Source organism: Corythoichthys intestinalis, chromosome 17 (genome assembly GCF_030265065.1).
Source record: "Corythoichthys intestinalis isolate RoL2023-P3 chromosome 17, ASM3026506v1, whole genome shotgun sequence".
Taxonomy (NCBI): domain Eukaryota; kingdom Metazoa; phylum Chordata; class Actinopteri; order Syngnathiformes; family Syngnathidae; genus Corythoichthys; species Corythoichthys intestinalis.
Genome location: NC_080411.1, coordinates 13,752,865 through 13,775,888, shown reverse-complemented (window position 1 = coordinate 13,775,888; position 23,024 = coordinate 13,752,865). Strand labels below are relative to the sequence as shown.

At 38.3% G+C, this 23,024-nt stretch overlaps 1 protein-coding gene and 1 long non-coding RNA gene across 4 annotated transcripts in view; both read right to left on the bottom strand.

Annotated features, from left to right (window-relative positions):
• Positions 1-17,029, bottom strand: part of LOC130905994 (heterogeneous nuclear ribonucleoprotein D0-like) — a 30,619-nt gene extending 13,590 nt beyond the window's left edge. For 2 of the 3 annotated variants that reach the window (XM_057819829.1, XM_057819831.1), the window contains exons 1-6: positions 16,528-17,028; positions 15,570-15,738; positions 6,314-6,475; positions 6,103-6,234; positions 5,931-6,030; positions 2,070-2,216 (exon numbers count right to left, since the gene is read on the bottom strand). In XM_057819829.1, the coding sequence (XP_057675812.1) occupies positions 2,070-2,216; positions 5,931-6,030; positions 6,103-6,234; positions 6,314-6,475; positions 15,570-15,738; positions 16,528-16,697 (880 nt within the window). In that variant the 5' untranslated portion in view covers positions 16,698-17,028. Of the gene's footprint in view, positions 1-2,069; positions 2,217-5,930; positions 6,031-6,102; positions 6,235-6,313; positions 6,476-15,569; positions 15,739-16,527 lie in introns of all 3 variants that reach the window. The other variant, XM_057819832.1, reaches the window with a different exon arrangement.
• A 2,018-nt stretch (positions 17,030-19,047) lies between these two features.
• LOC130905819 (uncharacterized) lies at positions 19,048-20,718 on the bottom strand. The gene is made up of 3 exons (XR_009061154.1): positions 20,337-20,718; positions 20,221-20,271; positions 19,048-19,826 (listed from the first exon to the last, which is right to left on the bottom strand). It is a non-coding gene; the product is annotated as an uncharacterized LOC130905819 (long non-coding RNA).
• Between the last annotated feature and the right edge of the window lie 2,306 nt (positions 20,719-23,024).

Below are 23,024 nucleotides of genomic sequence, written 5' to 3'. Positions count from 1 at the left end.
GTCGTCATCAAACATGCCTCCTAGCATGCACTGCAGCGCTACAGATCTGTTCTGTTCCAATTATTTCTTCAGTTACTCTTCCAGTTGTTTCATTAATTACTAGCTCTGGTATTTGGTAACACTTTGTTTGAACGTGGCGCCATAAAACTGCAATAAGACCATCATAATTATGACATGACACCACTATGAGCATTGATGAATGCTGATGATAGATGACATTTTTTTTGGTCATCCGACATATTATCTCACTTTTGAATAGATCTAAAAGATCAGAGCTGGACATACATGGAGTGCCGGATGATACTTAATGGCATCCGTCATAAGCATTCATTAATGCCTATGATAGTCTTATGGCAGTTTTATGATGCCCCTGTCAAATAAAGTGTTACCTATTAACGTAAATAAATCGAAGAATAAGTCACACTGGACTATAAGATGCAGGATTCAAAATGAGGGAAAAGAGTATGGCTTATAGTCTGAAAATTAGGGTAATTCAATTAATTCGTTCCACAGTCTAAAAACCTACACTTAATCCTTCATAAATACTGCTGTTACTATTGCAAATAGCAATTACAAAAAGCAAAACAAATAAATTATGAATGAAAATCATAATAATAATAGTAATAATACCTGTAGTAATATAACGGATCAGCTTCTAATGTGGCGGATGTATTTTTCGTGGTGTACCTGAACGCACCGCGTGGCTGATGAGAGAGTGCCTTTGACTTTTTACTTTCACTTTTCGTGTTCTGTTGTTGGGCGTCAGCTGCGAGGGACAGTAGGCATGCTGTGATGCACAAGTTCTGAAATAAATGATTAAAATCCTGACGAAGCTGACGATTTCTTTGGCGATTTTACAATAATAAATATTGTCACCTAAGACCAGCGAACAGAGTGAGGACTGCCGAGATCGTAGATGCGGACACCGCGCTCATAATTTCCCATCATTTACATCTTCATTTCAATGGTAAGCCTCACCTTTTTCCACCAGCTGCACTAACCTTGTTGGAACCCATGTTAATTTCTCTCACAAGAAAATCCGCCGTGCGTCCGTCTTGCGGGAAAACAACGAAACTGTCATAAATCGTCGTATTTCGAGCATGTCGTCAGATGTATAAACAAATGGCGAGTCAAATTTTACGTCGGATGTCAAAAACATGTGTCAAAGCAATCGTAGAGGTACCACTGTATATCGATTCTTGGCAGGAGCATATCAATATTTGTGCTAGAAAGTATCGCGATGTACAGTATCACCTTTTCGATATATTGTCACACCACTAGCCACTAGTGGGGACAAAGCATGACATTCAGTATTGAATTTAGTATATCTTGGAACCAATAAGGCGTTTCATTATACAGGGGAAAAAAGCCACTTCGAAAGGAATTCATTTTCTATCTTGAGGTGCCACTTTTCGGGAACGATAACATGATGCGATTACGAATACGCGATGTATCGACGATCACAAAATACAGGTGCATCTCGATAAAATTCCAGTCAAAACTCCATTTATTTCGGCGGTTCAGTTCAAAAAGCCAAACTCATAGATTCACTACACACAAGAGTAAAATATTTCAGTATTTTATTAGATTTTTTTTTCTTGAAAATAATTTGGACGATTATAGGTTACAGCTAACAAAATCCCAAATTCATCTCAAGAAATTAGAATGACATCATCAAATTGTTTTTGTATACATAGAAATTAGGTAGGATTTTTTCCTTCGTTGAATGAATCAGTGAGTTTTTTGTCATGAACTACTGAAATGAATGAACTTTTCGACGATATTCTAATTTATTGAGATGCACCTGTATATGAAACACCCAAAAGAAAGAAATTAAAAGAAAAATACACTCACAATGTTAATAAAAACATGTTTAGATGCAGTGTTGACATTATAGATTGACAAGAGTGACAGTGACAATATTGATATTTGATGCGGGTGTATCGATACTGTATTGAAACACAATACGAGACATGGTATCCACATTTTCCTTTTGTCCCCGACCACTTAATAAAAATAGGATCTAGCTCGTTCGGATGGTCTACTGAAATATTCACACATGGACTTACTACTGTCGCCACCGTATCCGTAATAGTTGCTGTAACCAGAGTAATCGTAGCCGCCGTAGCCCCCGTAGCCTTGATTGCCGTAGTTGTAGTTCCCGTAGCCCTGACTCCAGTAGTTGCCGTAACCCTGATTCCAGTTCGGACCGGCACCTGCAGTCGCGTAGAGGGCAATCTTATGACCATATTCCCTGGACTAAGATAAACTTCAGTGGCATTGACAGCGCTAGACGTAAGCCTGTCGCGATATGCAATAAGTGAATACCGCACAATAAATAAACATGAGCGTGGTAATTTTCCCAGCTGCGATTCATCGCCGCATGCGTGCGTGCATACATTTTTGCGTACTATGTGCACACATGCGTGTTGATTGCATTTGAGACTCAAGTTCCTTTCACAGATGTTTATTGGTCATCATCGACACCCCGTAGAATTAAAGTTCAGACATACAAAATAAGGAAACATATCTACATTAAACATTGTAAAATGTTAGCATTGCTTCATTGAGGCTAATGGGAAGAAAACCAATGAAACGAAGAAAACCAATGTACTACTACTAACCAAATGAACACTTGGTGGGCTCTAATTGGCAGAGAACAAAAATGGCATTGAATTTCTTACCTCTTTTATATTCTGTACTAGCTGGCTTTCTAAGGACTTGTTATACTTTATATATATATATATATATATATAATATAGTTACAGGTAGTTTCATATATTTAACTTTTTAAATTTTTTATATCACATATACACTCACCGGCCACTTTATTAGGTACACCTGTCCAACTGCTTGTTAACACTTAATTTCTAATCAGCCAATCACATGGTGGCAACTCACTGCATTTAGGCATGTAGACATGGTTTAAGACAATCTCCTGCAGTTCAAACCGAGCATCAGTATGGGGAAGAAAGGGGATTTGAGTGACTTTGAACGTGGCATGGTTGTTGATGCCAGAAGGGCTGGTCTGAGTATTTCAGAAACTGCTTATCTACTAGGATTTTCACGCACAACCATGTCTAGGGTTTACAGAGAATGGTCCGAAAAAGAAAACATATCCAGTGAGCGGCAGTTCTGTGGGCGAAAATGCCTTGTTGATGCCAGAGGTCAGAGGAGAACGGCCAGACTGGTTCGAGCTGATAGAAAGGCAACAGTGACTCAAATAACTACCCGTTACAACCAAGGTAGGCAGAAAAGCATCTATGAACGCACAGTACGTCGAACTTTGAGGCAGATGGGCAACAGCAGCAGAAGACCACACCGGGAACCACTCCTCTCAGCTAAGAACAGGAAACTGAGACTACAATTTGCACAAGCTCATCAAAGTTGGAAAATAGAAGATTGGAAAAACGTTGCCTGGTCTGATGAGTCTCGATTTCTCCTGCGACATTCTGATGGTAGGGTCAGAATTTGGCGTCAACAACATGAAAGCATGGATCCATCCTGCCTTGTATAAACGGTTCAGGCTGGTGGTGGCGGTGTAATGGTATGGGGAATATTTTCTTGGAACTCTTTGGGCCCCTTGGTACCAATTGAGCATCGTTGGAACGCCACAGCCTACCTGAGTAATGTTGCTGACCATGTCCATCCCTTTATGACCACAATGTACCCAACTTCTGATGGCTACATTCAGCAGGATAATGCGCCATGTCATAAAGCTGGAATCATCTCAGACTGGTTTCTTGAACATGACAATGAGTTCACTGTACTCAAATGGCCTCCACAGTCACCAGATCTCAATCCAATAGAGCATCTTTGGGATGTGTTGGAACGGGAGATTCGCATCATGCATGTGCAGCCGACAAATCTGCACCAACTGTGTGTTGCCATCATGTCAATATGGATCAAACTCTGAGGAATGCTTCCAGCACCTTGTAGAATCTATGCCACGAAGAATTGAGGCAGTTCTGAAGGCAAAAGGGGGTCCAACCCGTTACTAGCATGGTGTACCCAATAAAGTGGCCGGTGAGTGTGTGTGTGTGTATATTATATATATATATTTGTATTGGCCCGAATATATATATGCATTGAAATAAGACTGAAAAAGTGGGGGTCATCTTATAATCTCGGTCTAGACATTATACCCATTTACGCTGCTAGATGGCGCCAGATGTCATTGAAGCGATAGCCTGTCATGACAGATCTCAGCTACTCTCAAGTTTAACCAGTTTGCATTATTTTATTGCAATGTTTTTCCTTATTCAGATTTGTTTCAAGAATAGTTACAGTTAGACTTCACTTTGATGGTTAACGCAGTTATTGCAATTTTGTTCATTTTATCACAATAGATTGGTTTATTTACATTTAAAAAACCAGAAGCCATTCATTTACAAATGTGACTGCACTTTAGTTTACATACTTAAATGTTCAGATATTAAGATTTGAATGAGGCAAAATAACATGCTTTTTCTCTCAAATATATTGTTATAATCATTTGTTTCAGATGTACTGTAATTATTTTCTGTATAAAAATTAATTTGGTGTTCAAAAAGTCTTTTTTCCAAACTTAAGTCTTGAAAAAGAGGGGGTTGTCTTATAATTCGGGGCATCTTATATTCGGGCCAATACGGGTATATAATTTATTTCGTTAAACATTTTTAAAAATTAAAAAATAGTTTTTTGCTTGTTTTCATGCAAAATGTGTTTTATTTACTTTCTTTTAAATAACTTTTAATATGATCAAATTTACTGGTTTCATACATTTCATTTAAATGTGATAATTATAGACTTAAATAGTATCTCAATTTTTTTCATTAAACATTAAAAAAAAGTTTTTAATTCATTTTCTTTTAAAAAAAAAAAAAAAACTAACAATAACTTAATGGTTTCATATATTTGATTCAAATTTTAAAAATTAAAAATATATTTTAAAGACTTTTTTACATTGAACTTATTTCAAAAATTAAAAAATAGTTTTTTGCTTTCTTATGTTAAAAATGTTTTGAAAATGATATTCATTGGTTTTCCTTTCCTGTTTTTATATTGATTTTAAAAAGTTTTTTAAAAAATACAAAAATAAAAATTAATAATAATAATAATAATATATTTAGATGCTCATATTACAGCGACATTGATGGCGCTAGATCTCCAATCCAATGATTGGATGTCTATCTCTGTCAATGGTAGCCAGTCAGGAAAATAGGTGCACTGCAAGGGTTTAAATTATTATTTTTTAAATCATAATTTGTGCATGAAACTTTTAAAAAGGCTTTTTGCTTCTAAAAAGAAATGTAAAACTCGAGGAGCCCTTAGAGAGCAGACCTCCGCCTAAAATTCCTTTTCTCAACTCTTTGACCTCAAGACCACAAAATTGAATCACTTCTTCTGTTTCTTGTTACAACCATATCCTACAAGTTTGAGAACTGAACATCAACATTTTGTCCCTGTGCTATTCACTGCAAGGGTGCGTAAAAATATATAAATTTGTTAAAATCTATATCGCTTTTCAGATTTTGAGAAGCTATAATAATGGTTTCTTACTTTATATAGAAAAATATTGAAGAAAAAGTAATGTTCAAGCACGCAGCTTTCATGACTGCGGCACTGTGTTCAGGGAATGTTTTTTTCTTTTAAATAAAGTACTTCTGACCCATAATGCACCACAAAGAAGGTAAGACAAAAGATGGCTATAATGTAAATTATTTGGCCTTTTTTTGATAGTTATCATCATTACAATATTGTGTAATATGATATGTTTTTAGACATAAATCAATGAGATATTTTGCTGTCAATTAAATATCACAAAGCTCAAACTGCGACCGAGTCATTATAGGATTTGTCTATTTTAAGCTAGCTTTGGTAAATGTCCTTCATTATTGTAATTGCTTAGCTTTCATGAGAATCACCCAATTATCGAGTTACAAACTCACCTCCGCCCCGTCCTCGAGACCTGGGCGAGTATCCTCCTCTGCCTCCCCAGTACTGCTGCTGCTGGTACTGTTCCTTGGACATGGCCGCCTTCACTTCACACTGCACACAACACAGTCCGGTTACGTTCTTGTCGTCCGCGAAACCCCACGTGAGTATCGGAAGTGGCGTTACATTGCTTAGGCCGATGTTGTGGTACTTCTTCTGCATGATGGTCTTTACCGGTTCCTCTTCCTTGAACGTGATGAAGCAGAATCCTCTCCTTTTGTTAGTTTTACCCTCCATGGGAAGCTCCACGGCTTCCACCTGATGAAATGTGCGTGAAGGAAAACTCGTATTTATTAGGTAAAAATAAAAAATAAACAACCCGCAGCGGAAGACTGACCTCTCCAAAAGTGGCAAAGTATTCTCGGACTTTCTCTTCTGGAGTGTCGGGAGAAAGGCCGCCCACGAAGATCTTTTTTACCGGCTCTTTGCTCTTCATGGCTTTGGCTTTTTTGGGGTCAATGACCTTCCCGTTGAGTTTGTGCTCCTTCTGTGCGGACACCTGCCCAACAAATTACTAATCAATTCATAACATATTGCCAATTATACAAAGACTGCCATGATTCAAGAGCCTTTTATTGCTGTAATGCAATATTATGTACACAGTTAACTAATTTGCTCACAAAAACGTATAAATACGTTCTATATTTAATTGTTTCAGTGTCCCAAAGACGAATTTATACGTCTTTTACGTTTTTTTTTTTTCCCACAAGAGACATCTCTAGGTTCTGATTCAACTTAGCTCCAAAGCACAATGCTGGAAATCCATTTTAAAACAATAAAACTGGCCACTGGAGGGCAGTAGCGCATTTGGTAAGACCCACAACCCGATTCAACGGAACGAACGGCCGGGCCACACGGCCGGGGTGCCGGCGGAAGACTACCGAAAGGACGTCCAGGATGCCAGGCGGCGGACGACCAAGCAGAACAACCGGGAGGATGCCCGGGATGCCAGGCGCTGGACGACCGAGCAGAAGGACCGGGACCACCAGTGCAGCGGACGATGCCATTGAGTCCGTGCTGCTCGCCGAGCAGAGCCCGCGCCGCCGTGCTCAGCCGCTCAAGTCCCCCGCACCCTCCAGTGTCCCGCGACTCAGCCGGCAACGCGCACAGCCAAACCAGTTCCCCCCAGGAACACAAGTTCCCCAGGCGAATTCCGCCACGAGGCAGTGGTCACCACAAAAGAAAGACTAAAAAAAATCCATCTTTATGAGACGGGCGGCGATGAGGGAAAAGTTTACCCCGGCTGTCGCGGCCACAACAGCGTCATCGCTAGACATGTGCCGGTTACCGGTTTCACGGTTTACCGTCGTGTGAAAACGTCGCGGTTTCAAAACCACTAAAATTTTCCGTCATACCTTAGTACGGTATTCGCTATTTTTCATGTGCCAAAATGCAGCCGAAGTGGCTTGGTGCGGCAGCGCTCACCCTTCCCCTGTTTGTTGCCGTGAGTGTCAGTGACGCTATTCTGCTAAACAGCCAGCAAACCCCAAAAACAAACCCTCCAAACACAAGGAGTACTTTTCTTCAATTTATTGAGCTCTCAAATCGTGCTTAAATATACAAAAGAATACATTTAAAACGTTGTACAATTGTATTTATCCACGTGTGATTAGGTTCAACAGGATAGCAGTAGCACCATTAAAAAGTTCGCCAAAAACAAAACACACATTTTCCTTTCAAATTCAATATACAAACTAACTAAAACTTACAAAGACGAATGTTAGCCTAGGCTAAGCTGGGAGAGCAGCTTTTTCGACGTTTTATGTCTCACAGCTGCTGGGTGAGAAACAAGCTTGAATGAAGGAGGGAAGAAAAAGGATCGCGTCAAAGATCGCTAATTGAGAAAGGAGGTCTCACTCCTCACTTTTTTTTTTTAGATGAAACCTTTTCTCAACAATATTTACATTTTAACTAACTTATAAAACTAACATACATTTTTAACTAACTTATTAACTTATGAATTCTTTGTTCTTTTTAACACGAAGGCATGGCATCATGTAGACCAGAGTTGACACAGTGGCTGAAAATGGCAAAACTTCACTTGAGCTTCCCCCCCTCAAAAAAGTCATACAGTATATATTTTTAATTTTATTTAGGAGTGTTTTTACTTTTTTATAGCAATTATTTTGTTCTTACTCTAATATTGAGCAACTTGAGCTGTGGCTGTAGGTATAGTCTAGGTTCTATTTATTTTAATTTGATATAAAATATGTTATTTTGTTTTAATTTATTTATTTGCACATTATATTCATGTTCCAATTTCCAAATATGTTTTGAAAAAAAAATCCTGTTCAATGGAATAAAATTTTTCTTTTTTTTAAAACCCATACATCTCAAAATTTTGGAGCTATAATTGCAATACAGTGATACCGTGAAACCGCGGTATTTTTGCTCACGGTTATCGTACCGTCAAAATCTCATACCGGCACATGCCTAGACTCATCGCTCAATTAGTTATGTGTTAATAAATTGTTACTTTGCTATCAAAACCTCTATTTGTCTTGCTGTTAATGTATTTTGTAAAAGGAAAACATTCCGATGTTTGGGATGTAACTAAAGCAAAAAATAGCTGTGTTAAAGTTATGTTTGAAATGTATGCCTTCACAAAAAGCTCAGTTTCTGTTTTTTTTTTCATCAGAAATTGGAAAATTGCTCAAACTAAGCTATTTTCTAATGCTGATTTCTAAAGAATGGAAAAACATATGAAATAACTTAATTCCTGCTGAAAGAAGAGTAATCTTTCTTTTGGTGGGTTCCATGTTTATATAGCAATAGAACAGAATTTTCTGTGGGCCTTGCAAAATCAGTCAAAATCCAGTAAAACGGCCGGGAGCAAAGGGGGTTGCACCAGTCAAAATGGCTGGGAGTTAATGAGTTAATAAGCTACGTTTCATTTCATGATCGGACGTCTAGCGCCTTTAATGGAGAGCCAATGAGTAAAAAACGATTGGATTATAGCGTGGATTTTGTCAACGATAACGAAAATATTTTGTTGACGAACCATTTCTTTTCGAGACAGTGACGAGTTAATAACGTGTCTCGGGCTACTGGAACTAGGGATGTCCCCATCTGATCTCAATCGGAAATCGGCCCAATCAGAGGATCGGAATCGGATCGGGGTTTTTAATTTAAAAAATATATTTATGTTTTCCTGCTTCATGCCCGTACAGCCTCTCACTCTCTCTCCTGCTGGTTATAATTGGTCACCAGTGCAGCTGGGCTTTGTTACTAAAAGCTAACGATGATCGACAGGTTTGTAGCTTCGATTAACTACTTTAAAAATTGATCGAGAAATTTTCTCCACCTCGAAGAATCGTTTAATTTTGCCTGCTCTTAGCATCACGTTTTGCCCGGATTACTTTTAATGCTGCACAACACGCTGGTGTCATGTAAGTACAGGAAGAAGACGGAGGCAGCGGATATACAGTATTTGATTTCAACCATGTATGAAGGTAACAACTAGGGCTGCAGCTATCGAATATTTTAGTAATCGAGTAATTGACTGAAAATTCTATCGATTAATCGAGTAATCGGATAAAACAAATATATTTTTAGGTGAAGAGCAATTATAAATATACATGAGAAAACAAGAAATTTCATCTAATCTTGAACCACTTTCAGTCAATCAATGTCTTTATTTTCGATGTATATTGTTGAAAACAGCCAACAATTGCATCTCAGATTAACTAGAATTAAAAAAAAAGACAAATTCACTGCTTTCACTCAAAAAACCTTCAGATTTTAAAATATATATATATATATATATACCTAAAAATGCCATTACGCTTGATAACACACATCACTTAAAAGTTAGGATTTTTACCCACGTGTTTCAATTGAATTTCTATTTGTGTCAAGCCATTTTTAAGTTCTAGTTAAGTTTTACGCTACTCTAAACTGTAAGTCCTGATAGGATTTTGTGTATTTGCAGTGTTCAAAATAAATGTATGATACAGGCTGTATTGGAGCACATTAGGTAGGGACCAGTGCTAGAGCAGGGCGGTAAACCAAAAATTTACCGTTACCGAAATTCTTCAAGATGACCGACGTAATTTTGACCATGTCGGTAAATTCGGTAATTTAATAAAAGAAGAAAATATAGTATTTTCACCCCGCTTTGACTCTGTGTTGTTCGGCTATGTTCAATCCCCTTTAAGAAAGCAGAGAGTGTGCTTACGTTTGGAGTCACATGGGTTTCAGGAAGCCAATCAAACAGAAGCCCGGTAGGCTAACGCTAGCAGCTAACGCTAGCGGCTAACGCTACAAGTAAACGGGATGAAGTCGGGCTTAAGTTAGCTTCGTCAAACTTTCACCCGACATTAAGTAAACTCTTGACGGGTTCCAGATAGGGATGGAAAACCCGAGGCTTTCTGAAACAATGAACCACTTTTAAGACAATTGCCCTAAATTGAATCACTGTTTGACACACTGCAAGAGCCCCATCTACTGGATAAACAGTGCAAGTTTCTTTTTAAAAGTAAAGTTGACAAATTGCCTCAGCATTACATTATCTTCAATAGAATTAAGTGGATGTCGTCTATTTCAACCAGGAGATCGTGTCGTTATTAAGTGTGATTTACACAATTAAAGTTGACCTCTTTAAGCCTGTGTCATTGCTTTTGTCTGTGAAGATATGTTCAAAGCAGTATTTGTAATACACGACAGTGCTAGTCTTGTAAGTAGCTCGTCCTAGATGACGGGGAGTAACTATGTATTGTTTATTTTTTGTAAAAATTACAGTACAGTAAGCACAGTGCTTGGGAACAGGAATATTATTTATTGCATACTGTAAGGATTTCCAAAATCTTAAGATGTAAATAATTGAGGGCGGCACGGTGGCTTAGTGGTTAGCACATCTGCCTCACAGTTCTGAGATCAAGGGTTCAATCCCGGGCTTCGGCCTTCCTGTGTGGCGTTTGCATGTTCTCCCTGTGCCTGCGTGGGTTTCCTCCGGGAACTCCGGTTTCCTCCCAAAGACATGCATGGTAGGCTGATTGAACACTAAATTGTCCGTAGGTATAAGTGTGTGCGTGAATGGTTGTATGTCTCCTTGTGCCCTGCGATTGACTGGCAACCAGTTCAGGGTGTCCCCTGCCTACTGCCCGTAGTTGGCTGGGATAGGCTCCAGCACCTCCGCGACCCTCGTGAGGAAAAGCGGCATGGAAAATGAATGAATGAATGAATAAATAATTGAGCCGAATAAAAGAAAGGAAAGGTTTGTGAAACATTTTATTTTTTAATTAAGTATAATTTCTGGGGGGCGGGTGGATGTGTCGTATTTGTATCTATTCTAAATATCTAAACGTATGCCATTATTTAATGTATAACAATGCGGAATGAATTTAATGAAATTCAAGTGATGATATTTTTCAAGTCCTACAAGCTGTTGTAAACAATAAGAATTCTTGTGTGAACATTTATAAGATTTTTTTTAATACTTAATGTCTAGACTGCATGTGCAATTGTTAAATTGAAAGCTGGTAAATAAATTTAATGAGAAACTTAATTTGTATTCCATGCATTGATTCAAATTTTCAAATTATATAACAGTTTGCTTGGGCGAATTTATCGTCATTTATCGTTATCGAGGTAAATCTGCTCAATTTATCGTGATACGTACTTAAGGCCATATCGCCCAGCCCTAACCAGTGCTACTTGGTGTTTTATCCAGCAATGACTACTAAGCTAAAATTGATAGTTAGCATTATTGAGTTTTTATTTTACATCCTCATCACTCCTCAAAGCTATGTTATGTTAAAGCCTGTATGTAAGACACGGTAGCCATGCATCGAAAGTGGTCATAATTAATAGAAACCTAGCCCTCCGCAGGGCTAACGTTACGTGAGCTAGTGACTCAGACAGTAACGTTAATCTTATTTATTAGCGTTTAGCGCTCTTTATTAGCGCTTAGCGCTCTACTGCTTTAAGATGGCGGCTGTTTATTAACGCTGCCCAGAAGCAGCCGAGTCTGTCATTTCGCATCTAGTTCAACATACATGGGATCTCTATGAGACTCATCAGATGCTACCTGCTACCAACTTAACATCATGCGGGCTAGTTTTTAGCAACGTCGGCGTGGTTTGGAGCGGCTGTCGGCTGCGGAAATGTTTTTTAGATTGTTTTATTGCTTCTTCCTCTACGCACGTGACGTCAGCGCGTTGTCCCGCATTAAAAGTAGTCCGAGCGAAACGTGATGCTTAGAGCTGTCAAAATAAACGATTACTCGAGGTGAATAAAATTACTCGGATCAGTTTTTAAACTCGAGTTGCTCGAGTATTCGTTTCAGCTCTAGTAACAACCAAGATGCGGACGAAAGCGAAGAGAAAGGCACCAAGAAAAAGCAGAAAATATCAAAACTGCCAATCAAGCTGGACCCTAAGGTGAACACTGTTTCATGTATTCATTGCAAGACAGCGCTTGCATAACGCTACAGAGCGTCTTCAATGCTACAGCTACACCAAAGGCACCCCGGTTACGCCGAGAGCGGAGGAGCGATAAAATGTCAAAGTTAACGTAATGGTAATAAATAAGATTCACCTTACTGTACCTTGCTAACGTAACATTAGCCCTGCGGAGGGCTAGGTTTCTATTAATTATAACTACTGTCAGTGCGTGGCGTACGTGTCTTTCAAACAGGCTTTAATCTGTAAAAACACCGCGCTGTAGAGAGATAAGGGTGTAAAATAAAAACACGATTAAAGCTAACTGTCAATTTTAGCTCTATCGTCATTGCTGGATAAAACACCAAGCAGCACTGGTGCCTAATGTTCTCCAATACAGCAGGAATCATATATTTTGAACACTGCAAAATCTCAATATCCTATCAGAACTTACAATTTAGACGAACTTAAAACTTAACTAGAACTTAAAAATAGCTTGACACAAATCAAAATTCATTTGATACACGTGAGAAAAACACCTAGCTTTTAAGCGATGTGTGTTATCAAGACTAATGACATTTTTTAGGTGAGAAATCAGATTTTTTTTTTCATAAGATCATAGGTTTTTGAGTGAAAGCCGTAGAGCTGGGAATCTTTGGGCATCTAACGATTCGATTACGATTCAGAGGCTTCGATTCGATTATAAAACGATTATTGATGCACCCCCTCCCCCTTTTTTTTTTTTTTTTTTTTTAAATAAATGTTTTGTACATTAGTTCCGAAATTGTTCAAAAATCCTCTCAGGCTAAACCAAATTACTATTTCAGTATCAAGTTAACATATAGCAGTAAACAAATATACAAAAATAACAGTAAATAAAAAACTCCAGTCCCCATTCTGTAACAGCAGCTTTAAACTACATTCAATTAATTTAATGTTGTGAATCAACTGTTAAAGTTGTTAAAATTGCTCCCGTTATTCCACAATTTCCCTTTTGTCTACTTTCGACATGTGAAAGTTTTAAAACTATTTTAAAGATAGATTCAAGTCAATATTTTACCGATTTAGGAGTATTTTAGATAAAAAGTTAATTAGGTTTGCTTGGAAGGTTCGCTACAACAGCCTTGCAGGGAAGTGTACTGCTTTAAGATGGCGGCTGTTTACTAACGCCCGCATCTAGCTTTTTGTAGATGTGCTGCTCACGCTACCGAATCAATGGTTCAACTCGTCCTATATAAATGATATCTACCATTACATTATGTGGATGACGTACTTTGTAGCAGCTTTTCGGCAGCAGTCAGGTATGTTGTTGTGTTTTTTGATCTCGTGGCATGAGTTAAGCCAGTGCCGTGAGTTGAGCATTGGCATTACCCGAGGGGCCGGGTAATGAGAAGCATGATGTTTAGCTACTCTCGCTGCGTTCTTCCTCGTTGCGCCCCGAAGACCGCGCGGCGCGCTGAGTGTGTTGTACTTCCGCTTTACTTGGCATATTTCAATAATCGGAATTTGGATGTTTGTGAATCGTTCTCGAATCTTCCACGGCCGAATCGCGAATAATCTAAGAATCGGAAATTTTGCACACTTCTAGAAAGCAGTGAATTTGTTGGGGTTTTTTCTAGTCACATCTGAGATGCAATTGTTGGCTGTTTTCAACAATGTGCGTCTAAGATAAAGACATTGATTGTCTAAAAATGGTTCAATATTAGGTACAATGTCTTGTTTTCTCATGTTTATTGATAATTGCTCTTTACCTTAAAAAAAGTATCTCATTACTGGATTGAATTTTCAGTAGAATACTCAATAAAATATTCGATAGATGCAGCCCTACAAATGTGTTAATCCTTGTTTAGTCAATCTTCATTGTCAAGAGGCTGTTCTCGGCTGCATGAGCATCAAAGCGTAAATGAATTTGAGTGGACTCACCTGTATGAACGATATGAATGTTATGGAGAGTGATTTAAGGTATGGCAATGAAAAATACGTTTTGTGCTGGTGCACCTACAAAAAAAAAAAAGTAGGTACACCAGCGCAACAAATGCAAAAAGCCCGCTTTCTTGTGTAGAGTCTTAAGAGGCTTCGTCCTGGGGTGACAGCCATACACACCAATTTGATGTAGAGTGCGGCGTATGGTCTGAGCACTAGCAGGTTGCCCCCCCCCCCTCCCTCTTCAATCCCTGTAGCAATGCTGACAGCACTCATTTTGGAGGGAAAATGACAAGCAGTGCTCAATTTGGACGTTTAGGCATGTACGTAGTTTCTAAGGGGTTGTACTCACTTTTGTTGCCAGGGGTTTGGATGTTAATGGCTATATTTTGAGTTATTTTGAGGGAAAAATAAATTAACTATTATATAAGCTGCACACAGACTACATTTCATTGTGTCAAAGTGTCATTTTGTCAGTGTTGTCCAGTGAAAAGATACTTAAATTTCTGCAGAAATACAAGGGGTGTACTCACTTTTGTGATACACTGTATACATACGTTTTATACTCCACAACACTCCCGGAAAGAGCGGAAGACGAAGTACAGTACTGTAACATGTTTGGAACTTTTTTTTTTTTTTTTTTTTTTTTTGCGGTATCGGATCGGGACTAAATGCAAATTGTAGCATTAGCATAGCATTCACATTAACATTAGCTTGTTCATTACAAATTTTTGGAAATCTTTTTTTTTTAAACTTGGAACCTTATATTTCTAGACAAAAACATTTGGAAGTGACTAAAATATGACCAATAACCATTTTCAAAAGACAAAAAATAAAACATTTTTAGACCCGCCTTTTCTCCTGACTTTGGTAGCCTGGTTATATTTCTTAAGGCTTATAATTTGATCAGTTTTATTGTTGTTATTTGTTGTTTGCCATCTTTAATTATCGAGCGATGCATTTTTGTTTTCTCAATTTTCTTGTTAACTACTTTCCAGCCTTTTATTCCTCATGAACTGTATTTTTCATTGTTGTGAAGCACTTTGAAGAAGGTTTTTCTAACATGCTATATAAATAAATTTGATTGAAAAGGACTGCCAAAAACAACATTGCACTTTCTAGTTAAACTTGTTTTGTTCTTTCTCTGTCTTTTAATCTCTTATTTCTTCCATCAGAAAGAAAAAGATCAACTTCATCATGCATTCATTTTGACTGATCTTATCATGACAGAGAGGGGGGGGGGGGGAATGAAATTCTACAAAAAGCAACCTCCAACAACACTAAGTATACCTTGTCAACACTTGTGGCTTCCTTATAGAGCACAAAGCCGAATCCTCTGGAGCGGCCAGTCAAGGGATCCAGTTTCAGAGTGCAGTCGATAACCTCCCCGAACTTGGAGAAGTAATCTTTTAGGTCCTTCTTTGTCGTGTCCCAGCTGAGGCCGCCAACAAACACCTTCCTATTGGCAACAACGTTATCATAGTGTTATACTGCTTTTATCTAATCAACTACAGGGGTTGGAAAAAAAATGGAAACACCTTACATTTTGGCATTATAATCATTGAACATAATTTTTAAAGAATGCATATGAGGAACATTATAATGAAGTTGAGCATTTCGTATGGCCCGCACAATTCCCAGACCTCAACATTATCAAGCATTTGTGGTCAGTTTTAGAAATTAAGACGTCGATTTCCACTGCCATCGTCTCTAAAAGAGTAAGATGGCATAACCGAGGAATGGCTTAAAATCCCTTTGGAAACAATTCACAAGTTGTATGAATCAATACCTCGGAGAATTGAGACTGTAATTACTGCAAAAGGCGGACCTACATTATATTAAATTAGTTTTAGTTGATTTTTTATAAGTGTTTCCATCATTTTGTCCAACCTTTGTACAGTGGAACAAATAAGTATTTAGTCAACCACTTAGTGTGCAAGTTCTCCCACTTGAAAATATTAGAGAGGCCTGTAATTGTCACCATGGGTAAACCTCAACCATGAGAGAAAGAATGTTGGGGGGAAAAAACAAAATCACATTGTTTGATTTTTAAAGTATTTGCAAATCATGGTGGAAAATAAGTATTTGGTCAATACCAAAAGTTCATCTCAAGGTACCAAGAGGTTCCCACTCCTAGCTAACACCATCTGACATGAACCGAGCGATTGGTTTAAAAATTTTATCGGCGTAACCGCACAGCCATTAAAATCTTATTAGTGTACACGCGTGTAAAAATTTGAAATCATACCCTTCATCCTCTTCATTTTTACTAGCGTCGATTCTCGCCCCCTCGGCCTCGCCTCCGGCCAGGCCGCCGTCCCCCACCGCTCCGGTGGTCATGGGGTCGTCGCTGTACGCCTCCCCGTCCTCTTCCATCCTCATGCCTACGTCTTCACTAAATTCACAGTCGTCCGTCATGTTTGTTCCTCTTCTTTGCTTCCTTTGTGAATGTTTTTGATGGCAGCTGGGCGACGAGTCGGCGAGATGCTAGGCTAATGTAGCTAAAATTTTGGGAGCTCAATGCTGGAAGAGTAGGGGAGTCAGCTTCACAAATTTGCGCCGTTGCTTTAGTATGACCGCGGACTAGACCGAATAAATGTTAAATTGTCTCTAACTACAAAGAATTTTCTTTAATTTACTTCGCGGCGGTTCCCCCACTTCACCCGCTTCTTCTTCGCCAGAAGGGCCCTTGGCTGGCTCGTCAACGTAACGTTACAATGTTACAGCGCCATCGTAGGATTGGCGGGCACACTGGTGCTGCTGCTTGCTGGAGCAGACATAGATATCACATATACATTTACGTAACTAGATGTGTAAAGTCAAAGTCGTCCGTGTTAGTAACCAGCGGCCATCTTAAAGCAGTGAACTTCTCAAAGCATTTTTATTCTCCACAAAAATGCTCTTAACTGTGCGAAATCTTAAAGTCGGAAAATTTGCGGTACCGCCTGAATTTACCTGTTTTACCACCATAACGTTTCTCCGTGTCTGTCCAAAATAATGTTAGCCTCATAGCATAATTGCTTAAGATATTTGCCTAACTTTCAATTTTGCATAATCCTTCCTTTCTGCTTATATAATTGTCCAATCAAAACACCGTTTTGAAACCAAAACAATAGCAATAAAAAAAAAAAAAAGCCAACGTTTTTTCTAGTTTTGCAAAACCAGTGAGCACCGATATATGAGCATTAGGGCTGCACCTATCGATTATTTCGGTAATAGATGAATCTATCAAATAGTTTGAATAATCGAGTTATCGGCTGACGAACATTTAATGTGTTGCAGAATACATTTTAGGATATGTAAAAAAAAAAAAAAAAAAACATTTATTCATATGGCTTGCTAAGATTATACTTTCAAAAGAGTATTAAATGCCAATACAAAATAAAATTCTTGAGTGTTTCTTCAAACTAAATTATTTACTATTTAATAAATAAATAAATGAATGAGGATCTAAGTACAAGCACAACTGGCTAACTTGCACAGCAAAAGTCCGCTAGCTTAAATGCTATAGAATACAACCTTTTTTTTTTTTTTTTGAAAAGGCTCTTTACAATTAGTTTAAAGTACATATATTTTCCCACAAAAAAAAACTGCTAATTATACATCTAAATTAAATAACGAATGCATAACAAACATATTAGCTCCAAAAAAACATACCTTATGTTGGTCTTAACAGGAAGCAGATGGATTCAGCCATGTTCGACGAGTTATGTCATATCCACTGCTGCCACAAGAGAGCAGTTTATCCGACAAAAGCCAATAAAATTAAATGCAAACACTTTAAAAACAAACCATTGGAACCTCACTCGAATTAAACGAATCCTCGAAGCAGCAAAATTTGATTTGAAGCTTTTTCTAATTGAATTACTCGAGTTAATCGATTAATCGTTGCAGCACTAATGAGCATTCACAGCTATTCCTTGCAGTTTAAAGGGGAACTGAAGACCTTTCCGGATTTTGGTGTAATTTTATGAATATAAACTTGGGACAAGTTCGTCAAAACAACCATGACATTATCAACACGTAATTGTAAGGATAATTTGCGTTTTTTTAGTTTTTTTGCACTCCGTTAATGGTCCCTTCGCAAACCCGGAAGTGTGACGTAGGCAACAGAAGACTACTCACAGCTAACATAACAGCAACAACGATGTCAGTGATATTTCCACCAAAGGTAACCATTCAGGATCGCTCTTTCGTGACGCTACCGATGGCAAAGGCTCCCAGGAAAGATGAACTACAATTAATCCCTACATGTTTGAACCTGAGGCGTCAGATGACGGCGATTTACTTGACACAGCAGATGGCGTCATGACGCCAATTGACAGCTCGACACTTCACGAATGGGAGAGTGAGTGGTAAATCCAGCATCGTGATTTTTTTATTAGAATGCAATTACATGGTTGTATATTTTTCCATGCTCTACACATAGCTAAAACTGGATATTAGGTAATGGGACAGCTCCTACCGATCTAAATATGATAAAGCTAGCCCAAATGTGGCTAAATGAATGCTCTACACATAGCTAAAACTGGATATTAGGTAATGGGACAGCTCCTACCGATCTAAATATGATCAAGCTAGCCCAAATGTGGCTAAATGAATGCTCTACACATAGCTAAAACGGATTTTAGGTAATGGGACAGCTCCTACCGATCTAAATATGATAAAGCTAGCCCAAATGTGGCTAAATGAATGATATGTTATTGATATTTCAAAATAAATGACAAAACCATTTTATTTTCCAGGTGTTGCTGTAAACCGTCAAGTTATTACCCTTCCAAGAGTATGCCTGTGTCATCAGGAGATCCCAGACGTGAGAGCCAAACTTGCGGAGGCTGAAGCACTGACAGGGGCATGAATTTCATTAAAAAAATAAAACCATAAATTGTTAACAACATTGACACATTTTGTTGACTGTTTAATGTATTCTATTGGTATATAATATATTGTAATTATATTACATACTGAAAAAATATTCAATAGGCCGCAATAATAAATGATACCAGGTTTATGTTGAATCAGCATTAGCTTTCGTTGTCAGATTGTGACACAACATGTTATACCAAGCACACAACGGCACACATCAACGAGCATAATTTTAGTAAGCAACACAAAGTTAGGATAGCAACGGACTAGCGCAACATTGAAAAATGATAATGGCAGTGGGAAATATGTATTTCTTTTCTGTAGCATGAAGTGTTCTCTATACAAAGATAATGCATTATCATTAAAATATGAAGAACTTGATTTTTCTTTTAAAAAATGTGTGCTGTATATATGACTAGTTTATGATTTCATATCATCAAAATTTGCTACATTTATTTCTCCTAAATCATCGTCATCTGATGTCGCAGACGGAAGAAATTCAGCATCTGGCAGGCCTCATAGGATCTCTTCAGTCGTCATCGCTGGACACTGGATCACTTCGGTCATCATATGACTCGACCCACTCTCTCTTGATTTTGGGAAACTGGGTGGCAACTGACTTGCAACGCTTTTTTCATCGTGTTGAGGGTTTCCGCCACTTAATTTTTTATGTTTGGCTTCCTGGAGGAAAAAAAAAAAATCACAGCAGCATGAAAATATTGGATGAATCCCAATTTTAATTTAATAATAATTTCTTGGTGATCAAATAATATTGCCCCAGTCATAGCAGCATCTATTTGATGCTATTGTTCCCTCTTCAAATAGGCAGACCTTGATGTTGAAATATAAAAAACGAGCCAAGGACCTATTTGGTGCTGGGGCCATTTGAATTTACATAACACCTATTGATATAGTAATAAAATCACATGAGTAGACGACATGTCAGCCAACCTATCTACTTATGACAGGCCAACAGCAAAAAAAAAAAAAAAAAAATGTCGCACTTCAACAAACTGGCAGTAGGAGTCACCCTCGTTTATAAAAAAAAAAAAAAAGCCATTAATGTTCTACTTACGTCTTTGGAAAACCAAGGTTGCATTGTTGTCGGTTTTCAAAGCTGTCGTGGCTGAAATGATGAAAACAATGAGCCGATTGGGGACCTGTATGCATGCTAACAAAAACGGTCCAAACCTTTGCAGAAGTTTTTTTTTTGACCACTCCTAGAGTCTCGAGTCTTCCTGTGAGTAATTCATATCGCTACACATCGAGATGGCATGACGAATCCCGCGAGTAAAACCCAGAAAATGTTTGCAATATATGGCGAGGATAGCGTGGTGCTATATTTCCGTGTTCAGAGTGGTGGCGAGACTTCCTGGAAGTTACGTCACGAGGTAGGGGTCGGCAGGACGGCGCGTCCCTCGTTGCTATGGTGTTGCTATGGCCATAACTCAAAAACTACGCGGTCAATTATTATTATTATTTTTTTATGTGACTTTTTGAGAGAGCGAATGACTCATTTAATACAATTCAACTGAGTAAAACACTTAAGAGCGAAATCTGAAAAGCTCTTCAGTTCCCCTTTAAGTGAATTGGACGTCTATCATTGCGGCTTTGGCTGGAAGCCAAAGTGTTGATTCCGGATCATTCTTGTAATTTTAGGGTACTTACGGGTCACTTCCTGTATATTTGCCCTCTTGTCTGCCTCATTTCACATGGCTGAATACAGCTGCTCCATGTTAAGACCAACATAAGCTAAGTTTTTGTTTGAGGTAATGTTTTTTTATTGCATTCGTAATTTAGTTTATAGGTATAGCCGTTTTTGTGGGAATATGTGTCTGAACCATTTGTTAAGAGCATTGTGAAAAAAATAACGTCAGCGTTTTAATAGCATTTAAGCTAGCGGACTTTTGCTATGTAAATTAGCCAATTGTTCTTTTATGGTACATAGAACCTTATTTATTTATTTATTTATCATACCGTCTGAGGGTCAGCTCAGGTATTTCAATTTTTCATGTTCCTTATCCGATTACTCGATTATTCGAACTAAGTAGTTCATCGATTATTCGACTGCTAAAATAATCGATAGCTGCAGCCCTATTGTAGATATATATTTCCATTCACCGTAATTTTCGGACTAAGCCGCTACTTTATTCCTTCATTTTGAATCCTGCGGCTTATATTCCAGTGCGGCTTATTTGTTGATTTGGGGGGGGGGGTAATAGGCAACACATGTCTCCTAGCATGCATTGCAGCACTATAAATGTAAATACCAATCAAAATGCATGTTCTGTGCTAATTATTTATTCAGTTACTGTTCCAGTTGTTTCATTAATTGCTTGTTATGGTATTTGGTAACACTTTATTTGAGAGCAGCGTCTTATGACTGCCATAATTATAACATGACACTATCATGGGCATTACTGAATGCTCATGACAGATGTCATTAAGTGTCATCTGGCAAATTATGTTACTAACTCCATTTATGTCCAGCTCGGATCTTTTACATCTATTCAAAAGTGAGATAATTTGCCGTATAACACTAAATGACATCTGTTATAAGCATTCATTAACGCCCACGACAGTGTCATGTCATAATGACAGTCTCATGGCGCCACTGTCAAAGTGTTACCAAATAACATAACTAGCAATAATGAAACAACTGGAACAATAACTGAATAAATAATTAGCACAGAACATGAATTTTGATTGTTATTTACATCTGTTGCGCTGCAATGCATGCTAGGAGGCATGTTGGGCAACAACAGTGTTGATTGCAGGTTGCAGAAGAGATTGACTGTCTCCCCCAAGGGAGCAGTGATGGCCAAATGAACCTTCTAGAAGCAATGAAGCTTAGCAGCCAATTGGTTCAAAGCTTCATGGTGGTTCATTTGGTCTTCTGACCGTCGTATGATGCCGCAGTCTAATAAAGTGTTACCGGTTAATATCTTATGGTGTAAATATCCCATGATACAGTGAGGACAGCTGCGGCCTATAGTCCAGTGCGGCTTATCTATGAAAAATTGCCATTTTTGTGTCACATTTGGTGGGTTGCGGCTTATAGTCAGGTGCGCCTAATAGTGCGAAAATTACGTTATTTCACATCGTTGCACATAAAGCCTTGGCACCCATATTCCAAACCCAACAGGAAATCGGTTATTTTGGATCGAATGTGAAATGTTTATCGATTTACTGGGTGCACATTTGAGACCTTTTGGCCAAGGGAGTTAGTTGGATTGGATTTAAATAACGCCGATATGTAACGGCGTTATTTATAACGGCGTTATTCCCAACACTGGTCCTCGGGCGGTTTTGGCTAAGCAACGCAATCGACCGTCTAAGGTGCTAGTCACATGATCTGTTCGAAAAAAAATTTTGAACTAGGGTTGTTCCGATCATGTTTTTTTGCTCCCGATCCAATCCCGATCGTTTTAGTTTGAGTATCTGCCGATCCTGATATTTCCCGATCCGATTGCTTTTTTTTGCTCCCGATTCAATTCCAATCATTCCCGATAATTTTTCCCGAGCATATACATTTTGGCAATGCATTAAGAAAAAAATGAATAAAACTCGGACGAATATATACATCCAACATACAGTACATAAGTACTGTATTTGTTTATTGTGACAAATCCTCAAGATGGCATTTACATTATTAACATTCTTTCTGAGAGAGGGATCCACGGATAGAAAGACTTGTGACCATTCTCCTCTTTCACTGGCCAATAGGCCCCCACATGGTGTAAACCGGAAATACATCTCGCTGACGATAGCACCAGCATATTAGTAACTAGTTTAGATGTTCAATGTATTTCTTATTGTTGTTTGTGTATGTGTTTTTCTTTCTTCTCTTGTATTTCTTTTCTTCTGTCCCCCCATAAT